Genomic DNA, 21,032 nt, shown 5'->3' with positions numbered 1-21,032 from the left:
GTATCAAAACTTTCAATTTGTTCAAAATCTTACCTAAAGTTTAGTTTTTGTTTCATTTTAGTACTCATTTAAAAAGTTAATGTTAATTTTTGGAAAAAAATAAAAGTTTAGGTACTAAAATTAATCAAAATTGATAGTTTAAGTACAAAAATCATTAAGTTTTTAACGGTAGAGTACTAAAATGAAACAATAACTAAACAATATGTATGATTTTGGGGAAAAATTAAAAGTTTAGGTACTAAAATCGTTAATTTTTTAACTGTGGGGTACTAGAATGAAAAAACTAAACGTTATGTATAGTTTTAAAAATTGAAAGTTTAAGTACTAAAACAAATTGTTGAAAACATTTTGATGTTTCGATATAACAAATTAAGTATAAATGAATTTTAAGATTTTACAATCTTTTTCAAATATATTCGATTAAATTAATCGAATATCAAAATATTACTCCACGTTTTTCTAAGGTCAATTTCAATCCTTACTAAAGTGTAAAATTGTGTTTTAAACTTAAAATATTTTTGAAACAATTTTTACAAAGTATTTCGAACCTTAATCGAGCCAAAAATCAATTTTATGAAAGGATGTACCGATGCACATGATGCATCGATGCATCGATGCACACACCTATTTCGAATGTATTTTGTGTACCGATGCACAGACCATGCATCGATGTACTCCTGGCTCTTTTGAAACATAGAATGTAATTAGTGTACCGATGCACCCCTAGTGTAACGATGCACTAAGTCTTATAATGGTCAAAATATTTGAATTTTACACATAGTGTACCGATGCACCCTGATGGTGTACCGATGCACACACGCTCCCAACTGTTTTATTTAATTGTTTTCACACAATAACGGCTCTATTGACTTCACCAATGATCCCCAACATTCAGAAGTGATTCAAGGTGTATTTAAACAAGCTTAGGAGCCATTGATCAACAACAATTAAGAAGAGAAGCTATAGAATCAAGAGAAAGCATCAAACCTCAAGTTTGAGCATTTCAAACCAAATTTTTATTCAATATTCATTTGTTTTCAAGAACACTTATTGTGCTCAATTGTATTCATTTTTTAGTGTTATTTCTTTGTTCTAGAATTGTGCAAACATCTTACCTTGTGAGGTTTTTCTGTAAGTTTGCAAATTTGTGTATTTCTCTTTGGGAGAGAGTTTCTCAAGAATTTGGGGTATAATTCTTGAGGGAGTTGTAAGGTTACTCTTTGTCCTCAAAAGAAAGAACAAATTAGTGAATTTGTTAAAAAATCCTTAGTGTGGATAACTAAGGTAGTGAATGTAGATTTTGGTTGAGAAAGTCGAACCATTCTAAATCGCTGTGCAAATATTTTTTATTTTCTGTAAAAGCTTCCACCAAAATTTTAATTACCAATTCACCCCTATCTTGGCTATTTCATCGATCGATTAACTTAATAATTGGTATCAGAGCCTCACTAATTTGAAGGTTTAATCGCCTCTTGAGTCGATTCGGGAAGAGTTATATCGATATTCAAGTCATCAATGACATCTACTTCAAACTTCGACCTTGGTCTTGATTCAATGGAGCTAATTATACTTATTGGAAGAATAGAATGAGGTACTTCATTCAAGCAAGTGACATGGGAGCATGGAATATCATAGAAGATAGATACTTCATTCATTCCACTCATTCAAGATTGTGGAGTGAAGTAGAGACAAAAATGTTCTAGCTCAACTCAAAGGCTATCCATATTTTTTTGTGCTCTTGGACCAGATGAATACAGAAGAGTTTCATCTTGTACAACCACCAATGAGATATGGGATAAACTATAAGTCACTCATGAAAGCACAGAAGAGGTAAAAGAATCTAAAATTAGTCTTCTAACTCATAGCTATGAAAGTTTCAGGATGAAACCGGATGAAGATATTAAAGCTATGACGGATAGATTTTTCACGATTGTCAATGGTCTCAAATCATATAGAGAGATAATTCCAAACGAGAAGCTTGTGAGGAAGTTAATTTACTCTATTCCGAAAGCTTGACAATCAAAGAAAACATTAATCATCAAGGCTAAAAACTTAAAGTCTTTAACTCTCGAAGAGTTAATTGGTTCTCTCCTCACTCATGAAATGATGCTTCAAGATGAGGTAGACCTCGAGAAGATTGACGAAACAAAGAAGGAGAAGGAGAAAAAGAAGAACGTAGGAGTTGCTCTCAAATCCATAAAAGATGAGATTGATTTGGATGAAGATAACGATGACAAGGAAATGACATTATTTGCCAAACAGTTCAGAAAATTGATGAAGCCCAATCGAGGAAGAAAATTCAAACAAAATGAAGGCTTTAAAAATGAACCGAAGGAGAAAGACCCCATTATTTGCTACGAATGCAAAAAGTCATGTCATGTCAAATACGATTATCCACAATTGAAGAAGAAGGGTCAATCGAAGAAAAAACACAAGGCTCATGTGGCTACATGGAGCGATGATGAAGGTTCCGATGAAGAGGAACAAGAAGTAGCAGACTTGTGCTTGATGGCTATCGGGGAAAGCTCTCAGGTAACCTCTAGCTCATTTAATTTCAAAGATTATTCTTTTGATGAGCTATTAGAGGAATATACTGGTTTGGCTTCGGATTATGAGAAATTATTTTTAAAATACAAAAATGATATTTCAAAATTGAAAAATTAAAATAATCTCATATCCAAGACCAACAATGATCTTGAAAGTAAAATTAAAGATTTGCAAATCAAACTAGATGAGTTTGAAAAGAAAATTTCTGATTTGCATAATTTACTTTCAAAGGTCAACGATGATCATCAAAAAGAAATTGATGATCTTAAAACTTCTTTTGATAAAGTTGGTACAAAACATTTTGAAAATGGAGAAATTTCAAAATCTAACTTTGTTAGAAAAAGTTTTAAAAACTAAAATCATAGAGGTCCCCAAAGAACCTCTAATGGTAAAATCGTTAGAAGTATATGGGTTCCTAAAGAACTCATTACCACTAAAGATAAAGATATCCTATACAAATGGATACCCAAGGGGACTAGGATTTTGGAAACTAATGAATATGGACCCAAAAGAATTTGGGTACCAAAAATCAAAAATTAATCTATGTTTGTAGGAAAAGGAGCATTGCTACAAGGCATTAGAAACAAATTCAAACTCATGATACCTTGATAGTGGATGCTCAAGACACATGACCGGAGACAAGAGTCGGTTCATAGAGTTTAACGAAAAAAATGGAGGAGAGGTGACTTTTGGTGATAATTCAAAAGGTCACATTGAAGATATAGGTACTATAGGTAATACCTCTTCCATACAAATTAAAAATGTGTTATATGTGAATGAATTAAAGCATAATCTATTGAGTATTAGTCAACTATGCGATAAGGGATACAATTTCATGTTTGAAACTAATGGTTGTAAAGTCATTGACATTGCATCTAATCGGATTATGCTTGTTGGTCATAGAATAGGAAACATTTACATGGTGCATTTAGATACAATAAATATGACTAACTTGTGCCTAGTTGGTAAGGATGAACATGATAGTTGGTTATGACATAGGAGACTAGGTCATACTAGCATTAGTGTTTTACAACGACTAATTCAAGGAGATTTAGTAAGAGGGTTGCCAAAGCTAAAATTTGATAATGATAAAATCTGTGATGCATGTGCTAAAGGAAAACATAGAAGAGCTTCCTTTAAGTCCATTAATGATGTATCAACTAGTAGAGTATTACAATTAATTCATATAGATCTTTTTGGGCCAATTAGAACTTTTAGCTTGGGTGGAAAGCAATATTGCTTTGTATTGGTAGATGACTATTCTAGATATACTTGGGTTCTATTTTTAAGTACTAAAGATGAAACATTAGAAAAATTCATCATGTTTTCAAAAGTAATCCAAAATGAAAAAGGTTACTCCATAACTAGTGTTAGGAGCGATCATGGTACTGAATTTGAAAATCTTGGATTTACTGATTTTTGTAATTATAATGGTATTAGCTATAATTTTTTAGCACCTAGAGCCCCTAAAAAATGGAGTTGTTGAGAGGAAAAATCAAACTTTAGAAGAAATGGTTAGAACCATGCTTTGTGAAAATAATTTGTCAAAATATTTTTGGGCAGAAACCACTAATACCGCTTGTTATGTTATAAACCAAGTAATGATTATGCCATTTTTAAAGAAAACTCCATATGAACTTTTCAAAAATAAAAAGCCTAACATTAGCTATTTTCATCCTTTTGGATGTAAATGTTTTGTTTTAAACAACGGTAAAGAAAATCTTGGCAAATTTGATGCTAAAAGTGATGAAGGAATTTTTTTTGGGTTATTCCTTAAATTGTAAAGCTTATCGGGTATTTAATAAAAGAACTTTAGTTGTAGAAGATTCTATACATGTTGTTTTCGATGATAATCCCCTTCCGAGGAAGGATTCTTATGTGAATGATGATGTAGGTATTGTAAAAGCAAATGACTTTAGACATGACGTTGGAGAATCATCATCAAAGTAGAAACGAAAGATGATGAAACTCATGATGTTCTCGAGAATCCAAACATTGAAGAAAAGGGAAGTCTCTTACTCAAGAGAATACAACTATGTCAAGGATGGTGAGATAATAGGTGATCCATCCAAAAGGGTAACAACTCGATCTTCTCTTAGAAATATATGTAATTATGTTGCATTTATCTCATGCATAGAGCCTAAGAATATTAAAGAAGCATTAAATGGTGAACATTGGATTATGGCTATGCAAGAAGAGTTAAATCAATTTGAGAGAAATAAAATATGGACATTAGTTGAAAGGCCTAGTAATAAATCTATTGTAGGTACTAGATGAGTATTTAGGAATAAGCTTGATGAAAGTGATAATATAGTGAGAAACAAGACTAGACTTGTTGCTCAAGGCTATACTCAAGAAGAGGGCATAGACTATGATGAAACATACGCTCCCGTAGTTAGGATGGAAGCAATTAGAATGTTATTAGCATTTTCATGTTTCAATGAATTTAAATTATATCAAATGGATGTTAAAAGTACATTTTTAAATGGTTTTATAAAAGAAAAACTGTATGTGGAACAACCTCATTGTTTTGAAGATTCAAAATTTCTAGATCATGTTTTTAAATTGACAAAAGCGCTTTATGGTTTAAAACAAGCTCCTAGAGCTTGGTATGAAAGATTGTCAAATTTTTTAATTAAAAAAGGTTTTTCAAAAGGGAAGGTTGACACTACATTGTTTTTAAAGCATAAATGTAAAGATTTCTTAGTAGTTCAAATTTATGTTGATGATATAATATTTGGTTCTACTAATGATGTTCTTTGCCAAGAATTTTCTAAGCTAATGCAGAGTGAATTCGAGATGAGCATGATGGGGGAGCTCTCATATTTCTTGGGACTCCAAATCAAGCAAAGAAAAGATGACATCTTCATAAATCAAGAAAAAAACGTCAAGGATATGCTCAAGAAATTTGGATTGGAAAATGGGAAACCTTATGCCACTCCAATGAGCTCATCAACAAAGCTTGATAAAGATGAAGGAGGTAAATGTGTGGATGTTAAATTATATAGGTCAATGATTGGCTCTTTGCTTTATCTAACCGCAAGTAGACCGTGCATTATGTTTAGTGTTTGCTTATGTGCTAGATTTCAATCATTCCTTAAGGAATCACATCTACTAGCCATTAAGAGAATCTTTAGATACCTTAAGGACACTCCTAGTTTAGGACTTTGGTATCCTAGAGACTCTAGCTTTAGCTTGCATGCCTTCTCCGATGCGGATTATGGAGGATGCAAAATAGATAAGAAAAGAACCTCTGATACTTGTCAATTCATAGTAAATATGTTGATTTCATGGTTTTCAAAGAAACAAAATTGTGTTACATTATCTACCACTGAAGCGGAATACATTTCAGCCGGTAGCTGTTGTGCACAAGTTTTATGGATGAAACAACAACTTTTAGATTATGGAATTGAAGTAGGTACCATACCTATCAAGTGTGACAATACTAGTGCTATTTGTCTCACTAAAATTCCCATCCAACACTCTAGAACTAAGCACATTGAAATTAGACATCATTTCATTAGAGATTATGTCTCTAAAAAAGATGTAGTTCTAGAATTTGTTGATACTTTGCATAAATTAGCAAATATTTTTACAAAACCTTTAGATAAAGAAAGATTTTGGAAACTTAGGAGAGAATTAGGTTTGACCAACCTACCTTGACTTAGTGTTTAAAATAATTGTAGCACTTTTAAATTAGAATTGAAAAATGCTTATAAAAATAACACTTTTGATTGCATTCTTTGCTATTAGTTAGGGGGAGTTTATGATCCATAGTGAAAATTAATTGTATGTTCAAATAATGTTTAAGGATATATTTGATTGATTGAACATAGTTAATTTTCATTCTATGAGTTGCCAAAACCTCTAGAGCTAATTAATTTAGCATTTTAAGTGTTTAAAACGGATTTTAACATTTTTGTGCAACATGCATCGGTACACTAGAGAGTGTACCGATGCATCCCATGAATGTGCATCGATACACCATGAAGGTGCACCGATGCATTCCTTGAATGTGCATCGATGCACCCTACTATGCATCGATACACCCGTCGGGTTTTAGGCTTAAATCCCTAAAATTTCTTATTTTCTCAAAACCCAAACTAAAACACCTCTTGTCGTCGTACGCCCCTCTCCTCTCCAAATCTCTCTATTGCTTCAAATCAATGATTTCAAGTCTGAATCCACTCAATTTTTAACTCCTAAACCTGCTACATTCATTAAATTCGTGCAAACAACATCACATTCTCACAAAATCCGAATTTTCAAGGTAATATTTCAAAAACCTCTCTTTTATTGATTTTTGAACTTAGGATTAGTTTTGATTAGTTCTAGGTTGAACTAAGTATCAGGAATTGATTATATAATGTTTATAAACTAGATTCTACAACTAATTTCATCAAAAACACAAGATTTTTCAAAAATGTTCAAAAAATTTGAAATAAAAAAAATTATTATTTTCGAAAATTATTGTTTTAATTGATGTTTTTGATTCAATTATGTTGTTTTCACGAAAACTATACATATTATGATTTTCAAACATTGTTTTCCAAATAGTTTTCAAATTCGGTTTAGAGAACCTTGACTATTGCAGACTCATATTGAGTTTTGGGATCGATTATATTACATACATGTATTTTAAATTTGTTGGTTATCTATCCTATTCTGATTTCTTGAACCATGTCTAATCATAAATGCCCTAGGTCATCCTCTAGTCATTCGAGTCAAAACCGACCTCCCATTCATCCTCCACCTTAAAATCCAAACTCAAACGAACCTGAAATGACCATTCTTAATTCTTGCTTCAACCAACCTGGTCGTCGTCGAGAAGAACTCTATCATAGGTTCGTTAATTCTTTCCAATCATACTAAATCTGGGAAGAACGTATTCCCTCTATTCAAGCAATGGTCGATATGAACTTCAAATATCTTCCTATCCTCTGTTCCTAGAAGTTTGATAAAATGTGTCAAATTCAACCCATTGTTTATCACTAATTAGTCTGCATTTTCTACTCCAATGTGGTATGTGTCCAAAACAAACGTCAAACCGAAACTGTAGGAATTTGATCATATCTCTTAGGTGAATTCATTTATATTGACTCGGACACAATAGCTAATGCCTTTGGTTTAGATAATATGGGTCTTGATAATGAAAGAGATATTGTGGCTACAACCTATAAAGCTAAGGATAGTGTAAGTACCTTAAGAACTCATCACGAGCGATTCATTCACTTGATGATCTCTTGGCAGTTTAGACCATCCGGAGGTAGGGTACTCCTCTCTTAGGGTCATAGATTTATAGTGGATATATTGTATCCAACATAACAAGAAAATAAATTTTCCACAGATTATTTTTGGTGAGCTAGTAGATACCGCAAACGTTGTCCCATCCAAAAATATAGAAACTTTAGTTTACGATTGTCTTCTTTCTAATCTGTTTATCAAAATCGGGCTTAAGGTCTCACTTGATAATCCTATCCCTCTCCAGAACCAAATAAATCTCATATCCTTAAAGAAATTGGGTTGGAAAAAGGAAGGTGATCAATGGGTTCGAACCTCTGAGAAAACACCGGGAGCTAGCTCTTCACGAGCTCCTCCGGCACCGACAGATGAAGATGATCCTGAGCTTTAACAAATTATGCAAGATATCGACGATATCGACGATCACGTACCCAAGGATGAGTCGACACAGCAAGAGGAACAAATGCCTCCATACTTTCGATCATTTGTGGAGTCATTTGATCTAAGGTTTGCATCCATAGAGTCCCATCTAACTGCTATGGGGCCCAACAATTGGAATTTCAATGGGAGATGCGAGAACGTTTAGATGTGCTTACACTCGAGATGTGAGCACATTATCCTCCTCCTCTCGATCCTCCTTTGGATGACTAGACCTTGCCTTGCTTTAGTTTTCTTGGATCGAACTTAGGACTCATTGTTAAAACATTTTGGATGTTTTTGGATTTTTTATTTTGGATGTTTATATTTGTTACGTATGTTTTGATGTTTGAACTTAAATACTTATATTTATATATTTGGTTTGGTTGAATTTATATTGGTTTATTCATTTTTGCATCATTATACATATGACCAATTTACCATACACATTATCTATGAATATTGATTTATGAAACTAATGGTAACCTTTCTCTTGATTGTGATCTTAGCATCTTAAGCTATATTTATTTAAAATCAATTGACTAAATCTTCAAAGTCTTGTTTTGAACAAAACATTTTATAGAGTCTTTTTGATTTAACAAAAAGGGGGAGAATATAGTAAGGGGGAGTAATTTTCAAAATTGACAAAATTGATTTCAAAAATGATTTTTTGAAAGAACATCTTAAATTACTCAAATATTTTGTTATATAAAAAAGGGGGGAGATTGTTGAAAATATTTTGATGTTTCGATATAACAAATTAAGTATAAATGAATTTTAAGATTTTACAATCTTTTTCAAAATGTATTCGATTAAATTAATCGAATATCAAAATATTACTCCACGTTTTTCTAAGGTCAATTTAAATCTTTACTATAGTGTAAAATTGTGTTTTAAACTTAAAATATTTTTGAAACAATTTTTACAAAGTATTTCGAACCTTAATCGAGCCAAAAATCAATTTTATGAAGGGATGCACCGATGCACTTCATGATGCATCGATGCACTCGATGCACTTCATGATGCATCGATGCACACCCTATTTGGAATGCATTTTGTGTACCGATGCACAACCATGCATCGATGCACTCTTGAATTCATTGAAACATCGAATGCATTTTGTGTATCGATGCACAGACCATGCATCGATGCACTCCTGGTTTTTTTTGAAACATCGAATGCAATTAGTGTACAGATGCACCCCTAGTGTACCGATGCACTAAGTCTTATAACGGTCGAAATATTTGAATTTTACACATAGTGTACCGATGCACCCTGATGGTGTACTGATGCACACACACTCCCAACTATTTTATTTAATTGTTTTCACACAATAACGGTTCTATTGACTTCACCAATGATCCCCAACATTCAGAAGTGATTCAAGGAGTATTTAAACAAGCTTAGAAGCCATTGATCAACAACAATTAAGAAGATAAGCTAAATAATCAAAGAGAAAGCATTAAACCTCAAGTTTGAGCATTTCAAGCTAAATTTTCATTCAATATTCAGTTTTCTTTCAAGAACACTAATTGTGCTCAATTGTATTCATTTTTTAGTGTTCTTTCTTTGTTCTAGAATTGTGCAAACATCTTACCTTGTGAGGTTTTTCTGTAAGTTTGCAAATCTGTGTATTTCTCTTTGAGAGAGTGTGTTCTCAAGAATTTGGGGTATAATTCTTGAGGGAGTTGTAAGGTTACTCTTTGTCCTCAAAAGAAAGAACAAATTAGTGAATTTGTTGGAAAAACCTTAGTGTGGATAGCTAAGGTAGTGGACGTAGACTTTGGTTGAAAAAGTCGAACCACTCTAAATCGCTTTGCAAATATTTTCTATTTTCTGCGAAAGCTTCCACCAAAATTTTAATTGCCAATTCAACCCGCCTCTTGGCTATTTCATCGATTGATTAACTCAACACAACCCTATAAAATAAGACTCGCCAACTCAAATAAGTTAATTTTTTACTCGACTCGAATTGATTGAGGGCCAATTTGGTAAAACTTTTGAAAATTGTTTTTTTAAAAGTATAGTAGAAATAAACTTTTAAAAGTGTTGTGAAAAATGTAGTTTAAAATTTAATTGTTTGGGATTTCCTGTAACACTCTATCTATATATGTACATGTATACAAGTCAAAGATCACATCAGTCATATGAAACATTTTTTGCATAATTTTAATTTTATTACCCAAGTCGCAGAATTCTGCTACATAGAAAATCCCATAAATGGGTTAATGAACAACCTACTTACAATAAAATTTAATGGTCTAAACCCCAACTATTTCAAAGGTAAGTATTGAGACTATCTAATCTATTTATATTCCTTCATCTTAATTGGATACATACAATCTTCTTAATTGAATTCAGAATTTCTTTCTCACTTCTTGTGCTACCTCGGTACAATCTTCTATTTTTTTTCCTCCCATAGGGAATATATTAAAGTGCACCAAGCAAGTTTCAAGATAGTAGTGAGGAGGGACTTACCTTTCCAAGCACCACTGGCCCAGTCTATCATACTCACCCAAGGTAAAGTAGGGGTTCTTAAACTAGAGAGATTCAGAATAGCCTTCCATAAGGAAACTACCAGAGAGCATTCGCTAAATAGGTGGTCCCTATTCTCCGTAGCTTCATTGCAGATTATGCAGGAACCATCAGTAACGATTCCCATTCTTTGAAGCCTCTCCCTAGTTGGGAGTCTATCTAGAAGTGCCATACATGTTATCATGCTATGTTTGGGGACGTGTAGAGGAAACCATATCAATTTGTGCCATGAGACTTTATCTCATTTTACCCGTAGTTCTTTCCAGAAATCTTTTGTCTTCGTAGCTCCTGTAGATAAAACAGGGATTATAACTTCCCTTAGTTTAAGTAAGCTCCTGATACACCAGCTAAAATTTGCTATATCATCCACTAACAGAAAGTTTGCATCTTTAACAACATAGCTTTTGATCCAAGCTACCCACAATGATCCCTCTCCCGCGAGGATGTTCCTGATGAGTTGTATCATACATGCTTTGTTCCATGTTTTAATATCTTTTAATCCGAGTCCTCCTTCAGATTTCGCTAGGCAGATTTTTTGCCAACTGACTTTGGCTTCAGTGGCGGCTTTATCAGTACCTTTCCAGAAAAATATAGAGCAAAGTTGTTCAATCTTGTTAACAATAACCTGAAGCAGAATTAACTACCTGCACCAGAAGTTTGTAATACTGAAGAGAACATCTCAGATAAGTTCTAATCTACCAGCGTAGCTCAAGTGCTTTCCTGACCAGTGATGTAGATTGGATTTGATATTTTCAATAAGAACCACATAGTCTTTTTTCAGTCAGTTTCCTTGTGACTAAAGAAACCCCTAAGTATCTCACTGGCAAAAAACCATGTTTGAATCCTGTGGATTGTAAAATATGCTCAAGGTTTCTGAAAGAAATTTCAACAGTATAAAGTTCACATTTGGAAGCATTAAGTTTAAGACCAGACATTTTGTAGAATTGGTCCAGGACACTAATGACTCCAGAAACAGATTCAATATTTCCTTTATAGAAGATAAGTAGGTCATTTGTAAAAGAAATGTGAGTGAGGCCAACCTTCTTACATTTTGGATGGTATTCAAACAAGCCTTTAGTAGCAGCCATGTTTAGGATTCTATAGAGCAAATTCATTACAAGAGTAAATAAGATAGGAGAAAGAGGGTCACATTGTTTTATTCCCCTTGACCCTTGAAGAAACCAATCAAGCTTCCATTAAAAGAGACAGAGTATCTTGCTTCTTTAAAGCTGGTTTTAATCCAACCAATGAAAGTATTAGGAAACTGTAAAGCCTCATAGCAGAAATGAAACCCCAATGTAGGGTGTCAAAAGCCTTTTGTAAGTCAACTTTCAAGGCACATCTAGGAGAGATAACTTTCCTTCCATAACCTCTCACCAGTTCTTGAGGAAGGAGGGTGTTGTCAACAATATTTCTTCCTTTTACAAAAGCCGATTGGTTGAGAGATATTATCCTTGGAAGTAGGGTAGTCAATCTTTTGACTAAGATCTTTGTAATTGTCTTGTAGATAATAGAGCAACAGGAAATTGGCCGAAAATCTCTAACCGTATTGGGATTCGAAACTTTAGGAATCAAAGCAATGGTTGTAGCATTAAAAGTAGGAAGGATGAAAGTCTCTTGAAAGAAGTATTGAATAGCATTTACTACGTCTTTTCCAACCACTGAACAGGGTTTTTTTGAAAAATAATGGTGTGAATCCATCAAGATCAGGTGCTTTGTCATTTCCTTGGTTGAAAATTTCTTATTGGATCTCTTCATAGGTTACTTCGTTTACAAGGTTAGAAGAAACATCTAAATGCAAAGTAAATTGCATCATATCCTTCAAAATATTAGGCGCACAATTTTTAACCCCGGAGTCCGCCGTACCAAAAAGGCTTGAGTAAAATTCAGTCACTTCGGAAGCCATTTCATCAAAAGATTCAAGCCTTTTACCTTGGTCATTAACAAGAATTCAGATGGTGTCTCTTTTGTTTTTACCTGAAATAATAGAATGGAAGAATTTTGTGCATTTATTGCCTTCTTTTAACCATTTCACTTTGGCATTTTCTTTTAAGTACATGCCCTCTGCTTCTTTAAGGGATAAAATCTCATTCTGTAACATCAACTCTTTTTCAATAGTGTGTTCTCCTCGTAGAGTAGATATTTGAAGTTGTTCAAGTTTGTTTTTCTTTTGAAGTACTCGAGCAGAAATATCACTGTAACATTCTTTGTTTATGGTCTTGAGGCATGGTTTTAGACGTTTAAGCTTGAGGAAAAGAACCTTCGTCAGATTTCCTTAGTAGGTGGCTTCCATGACTGTCGAACTTTATTTAAGAAATTAGGATGAAGAGTCCAAAAGTTTAAAAATTTGAATGGTTTAGGTCGATTAGCTTGAGCCAGTAAAAAATTGTTTCTTTAAAATTTAAAAATTCATTTCTTTATTTTAAAACTAATAATCACATAAAATCATAATTTAATATTTAAATGTCAAAATTAAATCCGATTCAGATAGAATTTATACAGTTATGTACTATAACATATCATAAATCAAAACTACCAGAAAACTATCTGATTTGAAAATCGTTTCAATCATAAATAATTACGATTTAATAAACTATTATTCATAATTAATAATGTCCTTTGTAAAAATAAACCTTCATAACTTAAACAAAAACATCTTAATAGATTCGATTCAAAACAACTAGAAACTTATTTAATATACATTTCACTAATAAATAATTTAACAAACAGAATATCCTTACTAATTCTGGTGGCGAAACTTATTCCTCAAAAATTATGCTGAACGCTCCTAACCGAACCCGACCTGCATCCGACCTGATATGAACCAAAACCCTAGAATAACCCGACAAATAACTAATATTACCAGATCTGTTATCAAACTGACATGTTATAAACCTAATCTGTAACTGAATCAACTTATAAATGAATTGATTTGTTATTAAACTTGTAACACCCAAAGCCCATAAACATCTAAAAATATGAGCCATAGATGTTGTAACACCCCAACTCGTATCCGACCCAAATACGAGTCTGAGATGTCACATCAACCTTTTCAAATCATTTTTATACATACAAGAGGAAAATTCAGATGTAAGTTTAAAAATATAAAATAATTTACATATAATAACTCTAAAACTTTTACAAACAGTTCAGAGCTTATATAATTTACTACTTTAAATACATGTCAACACTATATAATACAAAAGGGAAACCTACTATAAATTTTTCTGATATGATCTTTGTTGGAGTTATGATGTCTCCATTGCCTATCTTCTCTTTGGAGCTTCTCAGATCCTACATGTGAAACACTCACACGCTAAGTCACAGACTTAGTGAGACATATAAATGATTAATAGAACTATAAGTACTTAACAAATGCATGTACATATTAGGCAACACCATGCATATATACACACATAGATCATCATTAGCATGCTAACCATTAATTATATTATTATCATTAATTCCTTTGATCATATAAACATGTACTTATCATTTCTATGGACATCATAAAACACATAGATCATTTCACACTAGAGCACACATAGCATCATAACAATTTTTTTTATTTATTCTCTTTAAAGCCCATGTATACTTATGAGAACTTAAGGTATGTGAGTATATAGAGGTTGTGCACATATGTTGTCACTACATCTCGTATAATTCCCACTAGGGGCGCGTAGGATTTGTCCCGAAGGACCACTATGTCCCAAAGGACCACATATCACATATGTCCCGAAGGACCACTCCTTAAGAACTATATACATATTCTAATTGACCAAATAAGTGTACCGAAGTACCGCATATATATTCCAAAGGATTACATATATGTCCCGAAAGACCACGTAAAACCCTCGACTCTTGGCATGCCAACTATACCCCTAGCTCTCATAACACATAACATGGACATTATTATTTATATTATCACACATTCACATAGTCACGTAGTTCACTTACACATAGATCTTTTCCATATGATTCACATATCACATGGCTTATATCTCTTGATCATTTAATCACATAATGTCTTATCACATAGCTCATAATCATATGCATGTTCTCATATAGTTCATATCATTTCTCACACAATCACATAATTCAATTTCATCATTTAACATAAGTTATCATACCAACAAACCTTCACATAACTCATTTAACATACATAGCATATCATGAAACTTATGCAATAACTTATAATATAAATACACTTACATTCATATGTTCTACATGCTTGTATCCTTCTGTAATCTACTATCAGAATTAGACTCATCGCAAGTCTTAAATCCACATCACATCTTACACTTAATATGATATACTCACCTTGGCTCACTTGTCAATACTAATTTATTGTTTCCCTCTCGAAATTGTTACTATGATGGTCTATACGAACTTTGCTTTAGATCGATATCTACACGTATACACAATTTAATGAATATCGAGATTCGAATTACTGGATAAGATTTATATCAATGCAAACTAAATAAAACTCCAATTTCAACTTTCCAACTTAAGTAGTATCAGTACTACCAGCACAGTATTGATACTTCTATGCTGGGGTACTGATACCCCACTTCGGTATCGATACCAATATTAGCTTCGATATTTCCTAGTATCAATACCCTCCCACTGGTATCGATACTCATAGTATCGATACTATCACTTCAGTACCGATACTTCATGAAGATTTATCCCACTATTTCCTTATGGTATCGATATGTTCATGCAGTATCGATACCCTATGCTAAAATTTCATATGTTTTACCTTGTAGTATCGGTACTCACTTAACAGGTACCGATACTACTCACCCAGAAAATGCTTCTTAGCCTAAAAATTTCCAACACTTTACCCAAACTCTACTTATCTAACTCTCTTTATGCTTTTAAACTCAACTATAGATACTTAACCCATCTTTAAACACTATAACACCTTATCATCTTCAATAACTTACTATAACTCTTGAATTTAAGAATTTTTCCAAACTTTTCATGTGTTCTAAATTATTTTCTACTATTTTAGACTTCCTAATCCTTCTTATGACATGTCAAATTTATCAATAAAACTTCAAAAACCTCTTCATACCAATAATTGATTTCTACACTGTTATTATAATCCCTTTTTAATTCTCTTTTCTTGATGTTTTAAACTTATATATGTTTTCCTTAAGCTTATATAATACCCAAAGAATAAAAACCAACTTAAAAATCCAAGAATTAAACATCTAAAATTAAACTCACCTTGGAGCTGGAGCAAACGAGAAGAAGAAGAAGAAAGTAAAAAGAAAGGTTATGGATAAATCCCCCAATTTCACGTGTTTATCTCCTATTAAAGGAGATAAAATATATTTCAAGCTAAAATTACCATAATGCCCTTCACTCCTTCCATAATTACTATTTAATCCAATAATCAGATATTTCACTTTAAATCCCTGAACTTTTCTATTTTTCCAAAATTGATCACCAAATTTTAAAAACTTTCATTTTAGTCACCAACCTGGTCTTTGGGATGTTACAAATCTCCCCTTTAAGAAAACTCATCCTCGATTTTCAATTGATTACAAGATGAACTAATTCACCTTATACTCATATACAATCCTTATACAAAACTCAATACATATAACCTTGATAGTTACCATTACTTGTAAAAAGTCTTACTTTATACTTTTCTTATTACTAGCCAACCATGGTCATATATCTCAGAATAATTTCTCTTACCATATACATTTCAACACAACTTACTCACTAAAAACCCTGATCTACTAATTAATCTCTAACAGTCCATTTGTTATCGCTTCAAATCAAATCTTTCAATTCTCCTTCTAATTGCCACTAGCATATAACTATGTTGACTCCCATACTATTAAATCCAAAACTAATTTTGTCACCTTATAGAAATTTACCTGCGATAATCTCTGGATCCTCGAAATCTTCATCTGTCCTTAAATTATAAATCCCAACAGTTGGATACATATCATGTTGAGTGGATGACTCAGACTGATTTCTTCTACGACCTCTACCTCAACTTCTCTGAGATACCGTAACACATCGCTCTCTCTGTACAGTCTCATCAGTCATAAATAGGCAGTCTTGAATAAAATGTCCAACATCATCGCATCTAAAACAGGCTCCTAAAATCACCCGACATAATCATGTATGATTCTTTCCATAATGTGAACATTGCCTGGATTGACTTAGATTTGATCTCTTATCAGAATATGCAGCTGATTCAAACATAGTCTGATTTTGAGAATCCATATCTCTACTTTTCTTTGATAGCGATGAACTCGACGAAGTACACATTCTCTTAGACTTATGAACTTTCTATTATTTAATTATTTCATTCTAAGCTATCTATAGAGCTTTAGCTCGATTAATCACCTCTTGAAACGATGACAAATTTATAGCTAACAAAAACTCTTTTAGTCAAGGGAGCAATCCTTCTACAAACCAATCACATACATCCTTTTCAGTCGGAATAATATCAGCAGCAAAACGGCTTAACTTGTTAAACTCACATTCATATTCATACACTGTATAATCCACTTTTTCAAATTCAGAAATTCTTGCTTCATCTGTCTAATAAACTAGTCACCAATATACTTACGTTTGAATTCTTCCAAGAAGAATAACCATGTAACTTGATCACTTCTCAATCTCATGGTGATATTTGTGCACCATATTCTACCTTGACCCTGCAAAAGCAAAACTATTCCATCCAATTTCTCCATATCAGAACAGTAGAGTCCATTCAACATTATCTTAACATCATTCAACCAAAGATCCGCAACAACAGGATCTTCCTCAACTTCACCCTTGAGCTCGGGTGCTCCCAAACCTTTCAATTTCTGAGCTATATTCATTTGAGGAGCCGATGGAGCAGAAGGTTGAAAACGCGACAAAATAGCGTTTAACGTCTCGAAAAACAACCCTTGATCTCTCACTGGTACTACTGGAGGTGTTCGCTCTTCACTCTGTCTAGCCAGGGCAGGTGAATTGCTACTACCTTCAGGTCTATCACTTCTTCTTTCATTTCGAGAACTCTCACGATCAGACATCTAAGACATAATCATATAGCTCTATTAGAAGACAACATACCCATGACTCTATTAGATCAGAAACTTTCACTTTTCGTTAGCATGTATACATTTTAAAACACTTTTGACCTTGGTTTAAACCTAGAATCAACTAAACCTTAGCTCTGATACCATTAAATGTAACACCTAACTCGTATCCAACCCAAATACGAGCCCGAGATGTCACATCAACCTTTTCAAATCATTTTTCATACATACAAGAGGAAAATTCAGATTTAAGTTTAAAAATATAAAATAATTTACATATAATAACTCAAAAACTTTTACAAACTGTTCAGAGCTTATACAATTTACTACTTTAAATACATGCTAACAATATATAATAGAAAAGGGAAACCTACTATAGATTTTTTTGATCTGATCTTTACTGGAGTTATGCTGTCTCCACTGCCTATTTTCTCTTTGGAGCTTCTCAGATCGTACGTGTGAAACACTCTCATGCTAAGTCACAGACTTAGTGAGACATATAAATGATTAATAGAACTATAACTACTTAACAAATGCATATACATATCAGGCAACACCATGCATGCATACACACATATATAATCATTAGTATGCTAAACATTAATTATATTATTATCATTAATTCTTTCGATCATATAAATATGTACTTATCATTTCTATACACATCATAAAACACGTAGATCATTTCACAATAGAGAACACATAGCATCATAACAAATTTATTTATTTATTCTATTTAAAGCACATGTATACTTATGAGAACTTAAGGTATATGAGTACATAGAGGTTGTGCACATTTGCTGTCACCACAGCTCATATAATTCCCACTAGGGGCGCGTAGGATTTGTCCCGAAGAACCACTATGTCCCGAAGGACCACATATCACATATCACATATCACATATGTCTCGAAGGACCACTCCTTGAGAACTATATACATATTCCAATGGACCAAATAAGTGTATCGAAGTACCGCATATATGTTTCAAAGGATTACCTATATGTCCCGAAGGACTACGTAAAACCCTCGACTCTTAGCATGCCAACTATACCCCTAGCTCTCATAACACATAACAAGGGCATTATTATTTATATTATCACACATTAACATAGTCACGTAGTTCACTTGCACATTGATCATTTCCATATGATTCACATATCACATGGCTTATATCTCTTGATCATTTAATCACATAACATCTTATCACATAGCTCATAATCATATACATGTTCTCATATAGTTCATATCCTTTCTCACACAATCACATAATTCATTAACATCATTTTGCATAAGTTATCATACCAACAAACATTCACATAACTCATTTAACATGCATAACATATCATGTAACTTATCCAATAACTTACAATATTAATACACTTATATGCATATGTTCTACATGCTTGTATCCTTGTACTCATATAATCTAATATCAGAATTAGACTCATCGCAAGTCTTAATTACATAGCATAACTTATACTTAATATCATATACTCACCTTGGCTCACTTGTCAATACTAATTTCTTGTTTCCCTCTCGAAATTGTTACTATGATGGTCTATATGAACTTTGCTTTAGATCGATATCTACACGTATACACAATTTAATAAATATCGAGATTCGAATTTCTGGATAAGATTTATATCAATGCAAACTAAATAAAACTCCAATTTTAACTTTCCAACATAAGTAGTATCGGTACTACCAGCATAATACTGATACTTCTATGCTAGGGTACTGATACCCCACTTCAGTATCGATACCAATATTAGCTTCGATGTTTCCTAGTATCGATACCCTCCCACCGGTATCGATACTCATAGTATCGATACTATCACTTCAGTACCGATACTTCATGAAGATTTATCCCACTATTGCTTATGGTATCAATACTGTTTATGCAATATCGATACCCTATGCTTAAATTTCATATGGTTTACCTTGTAGTATCGGTACTCACTCAACAGGTACCGATACTACTCACCCAGAAAATGATAGGGGAAGCAGTGGCGGATTGATGAACGTTGCTCTTGTTGAAGAATCAAACCTAGAAAAGCTCTAGACTCGATGAAGAACAATAAGGAATGAATGAGGAAGTGGCGGCAATAGCTAGGGTTCTTTAGGGTTTCTTTTAGTGCTAGAAACAAGAAAAGAAACAAGATTAAAAATAAGATAAACAAAAGATAAAGGAATTAAGAATAGAGAAAATAACCAAGAAATCAAATATCTCCCTTATGAAAGTGAACGGTAAAGATGATTGATGGCGTGGATGGATGTGGAAAATCGATGGATAATGTCCTATCGAGCCCTCCTAGTCGCAATGAAAAGGCAAACACGATAATATGACTCTAACCAACCCTCCTAGTCGCGATGAAAAGGCAAATTGGAGTGTGAAGATTAATCTCCCTCACAAGAACTTGAAAGAACTCCAGGAGAAGAAGCTTCAAAGGCACAAGGCAATCAGCACTTGTAAAAACAAACTCTCGTTGTATTATTGATCAAAGAAATCTGATTTACAAAGTTGAATGAAGCCTCCTTTATATAGGGGCTGAATTCTAAAGGTCCTAAATAACTAAAGAATAAAATATTAATAAACTAAACATGTTTTAACTCTAATTCCTAATAAAATAATAATAACTAAAAATATTGTTTTAACCCAACCTTAATTCCTAATAAAATAATAAATCTGATCCTAAAAGATAATTAATCATCCTATATTAAATTATATTACAAATAATCAATATAAATATTGAAAATTCGTAATATTTACAAAATAACGTATTAATCCCGTATAGGATTTCCTGCAGGCACCGTCTTCAGTAAAATGATCATATCTTGAGTTCCCGATATCGGATTGATGCGATTAAAGAACCGTTGGAAATATAAGAGACAGAAGGTTGTATCTCCAGAAGAAATGTCGACCGGATAACAACTGGATCCCCTTCAAAAAGTTATTGCAAATCTGCTGCTATTATACCCCTCCGGATGAATGCTTGAACTGCGATTTGAAGCTTGTCTTTAAGAAGTTTGGTCCGGCCTCGTGTGATAGGGCCAAGTGGTATAGTAAATTCATCATCCTTAGCTTTAGGGCATGTGGTGCATGTATCATCTCCCCCTTCCTTAAAAGGATTCGTCCTCGAATCTGAAATATCAAAAGGAGATAAGTCAGAAACATTAAAGGATGCACTCACGTTATACTCACCGGGAAGATCAATGCGGTAGGCATTGTCATTG

The 21,032-nt window shown here is 33.1% G+C and overlaps 1 protein-coding gene across 1 annotated transcript; it reads right to left on the bottom strand.

Moving 5' to 3' along the window:
- Positions 1 to 10,981: 10,981 nt before the first annotated feature.
- LOC120146195 lies at positions 10,982 to 11,828 on the bottom strand. Its single transcript, XM_039159830.1, has 2 exons — positions 11,562 to 11,828; positions 10,982 to 11,365 (listed from the first exon to the last, which is right to left on the bottom strand). Exons 1-2 carry the CDS (start codon positions 11,826 to 11,828, stop codon positions 10,982 to 10,984), a joined length of 651 nt encoding a protein of 216 aa, XP_039015761.1.
- Between the last annotated feature and the right edge of the window lie 9,204 nt (positions 11,829 to 21,032).

Source organism: Hibiscus syriacus, unplaced genomic scaffold (assembly GCF_006381635.1).
Source record: "Hibiscus syriacus cultivar Baekdansim isolate YM2019G1 unplaced genomic scaffold, ASM638163v2 tig00110903_pilon, whole genome shotgun sequence".
NCBI classification, from domain to species: domain Eukaryota; kingdom Viridiplantae; phylum Streptophyta; class Magnoliopsida; order Malvales; family Malvaceae; genus Hibiscus; species Hibiscus syriacus.
Note: the sequence above shows the minus strand (reverse complement) of the source record. Positions and strands in the feature narration are given on the sequence as shown.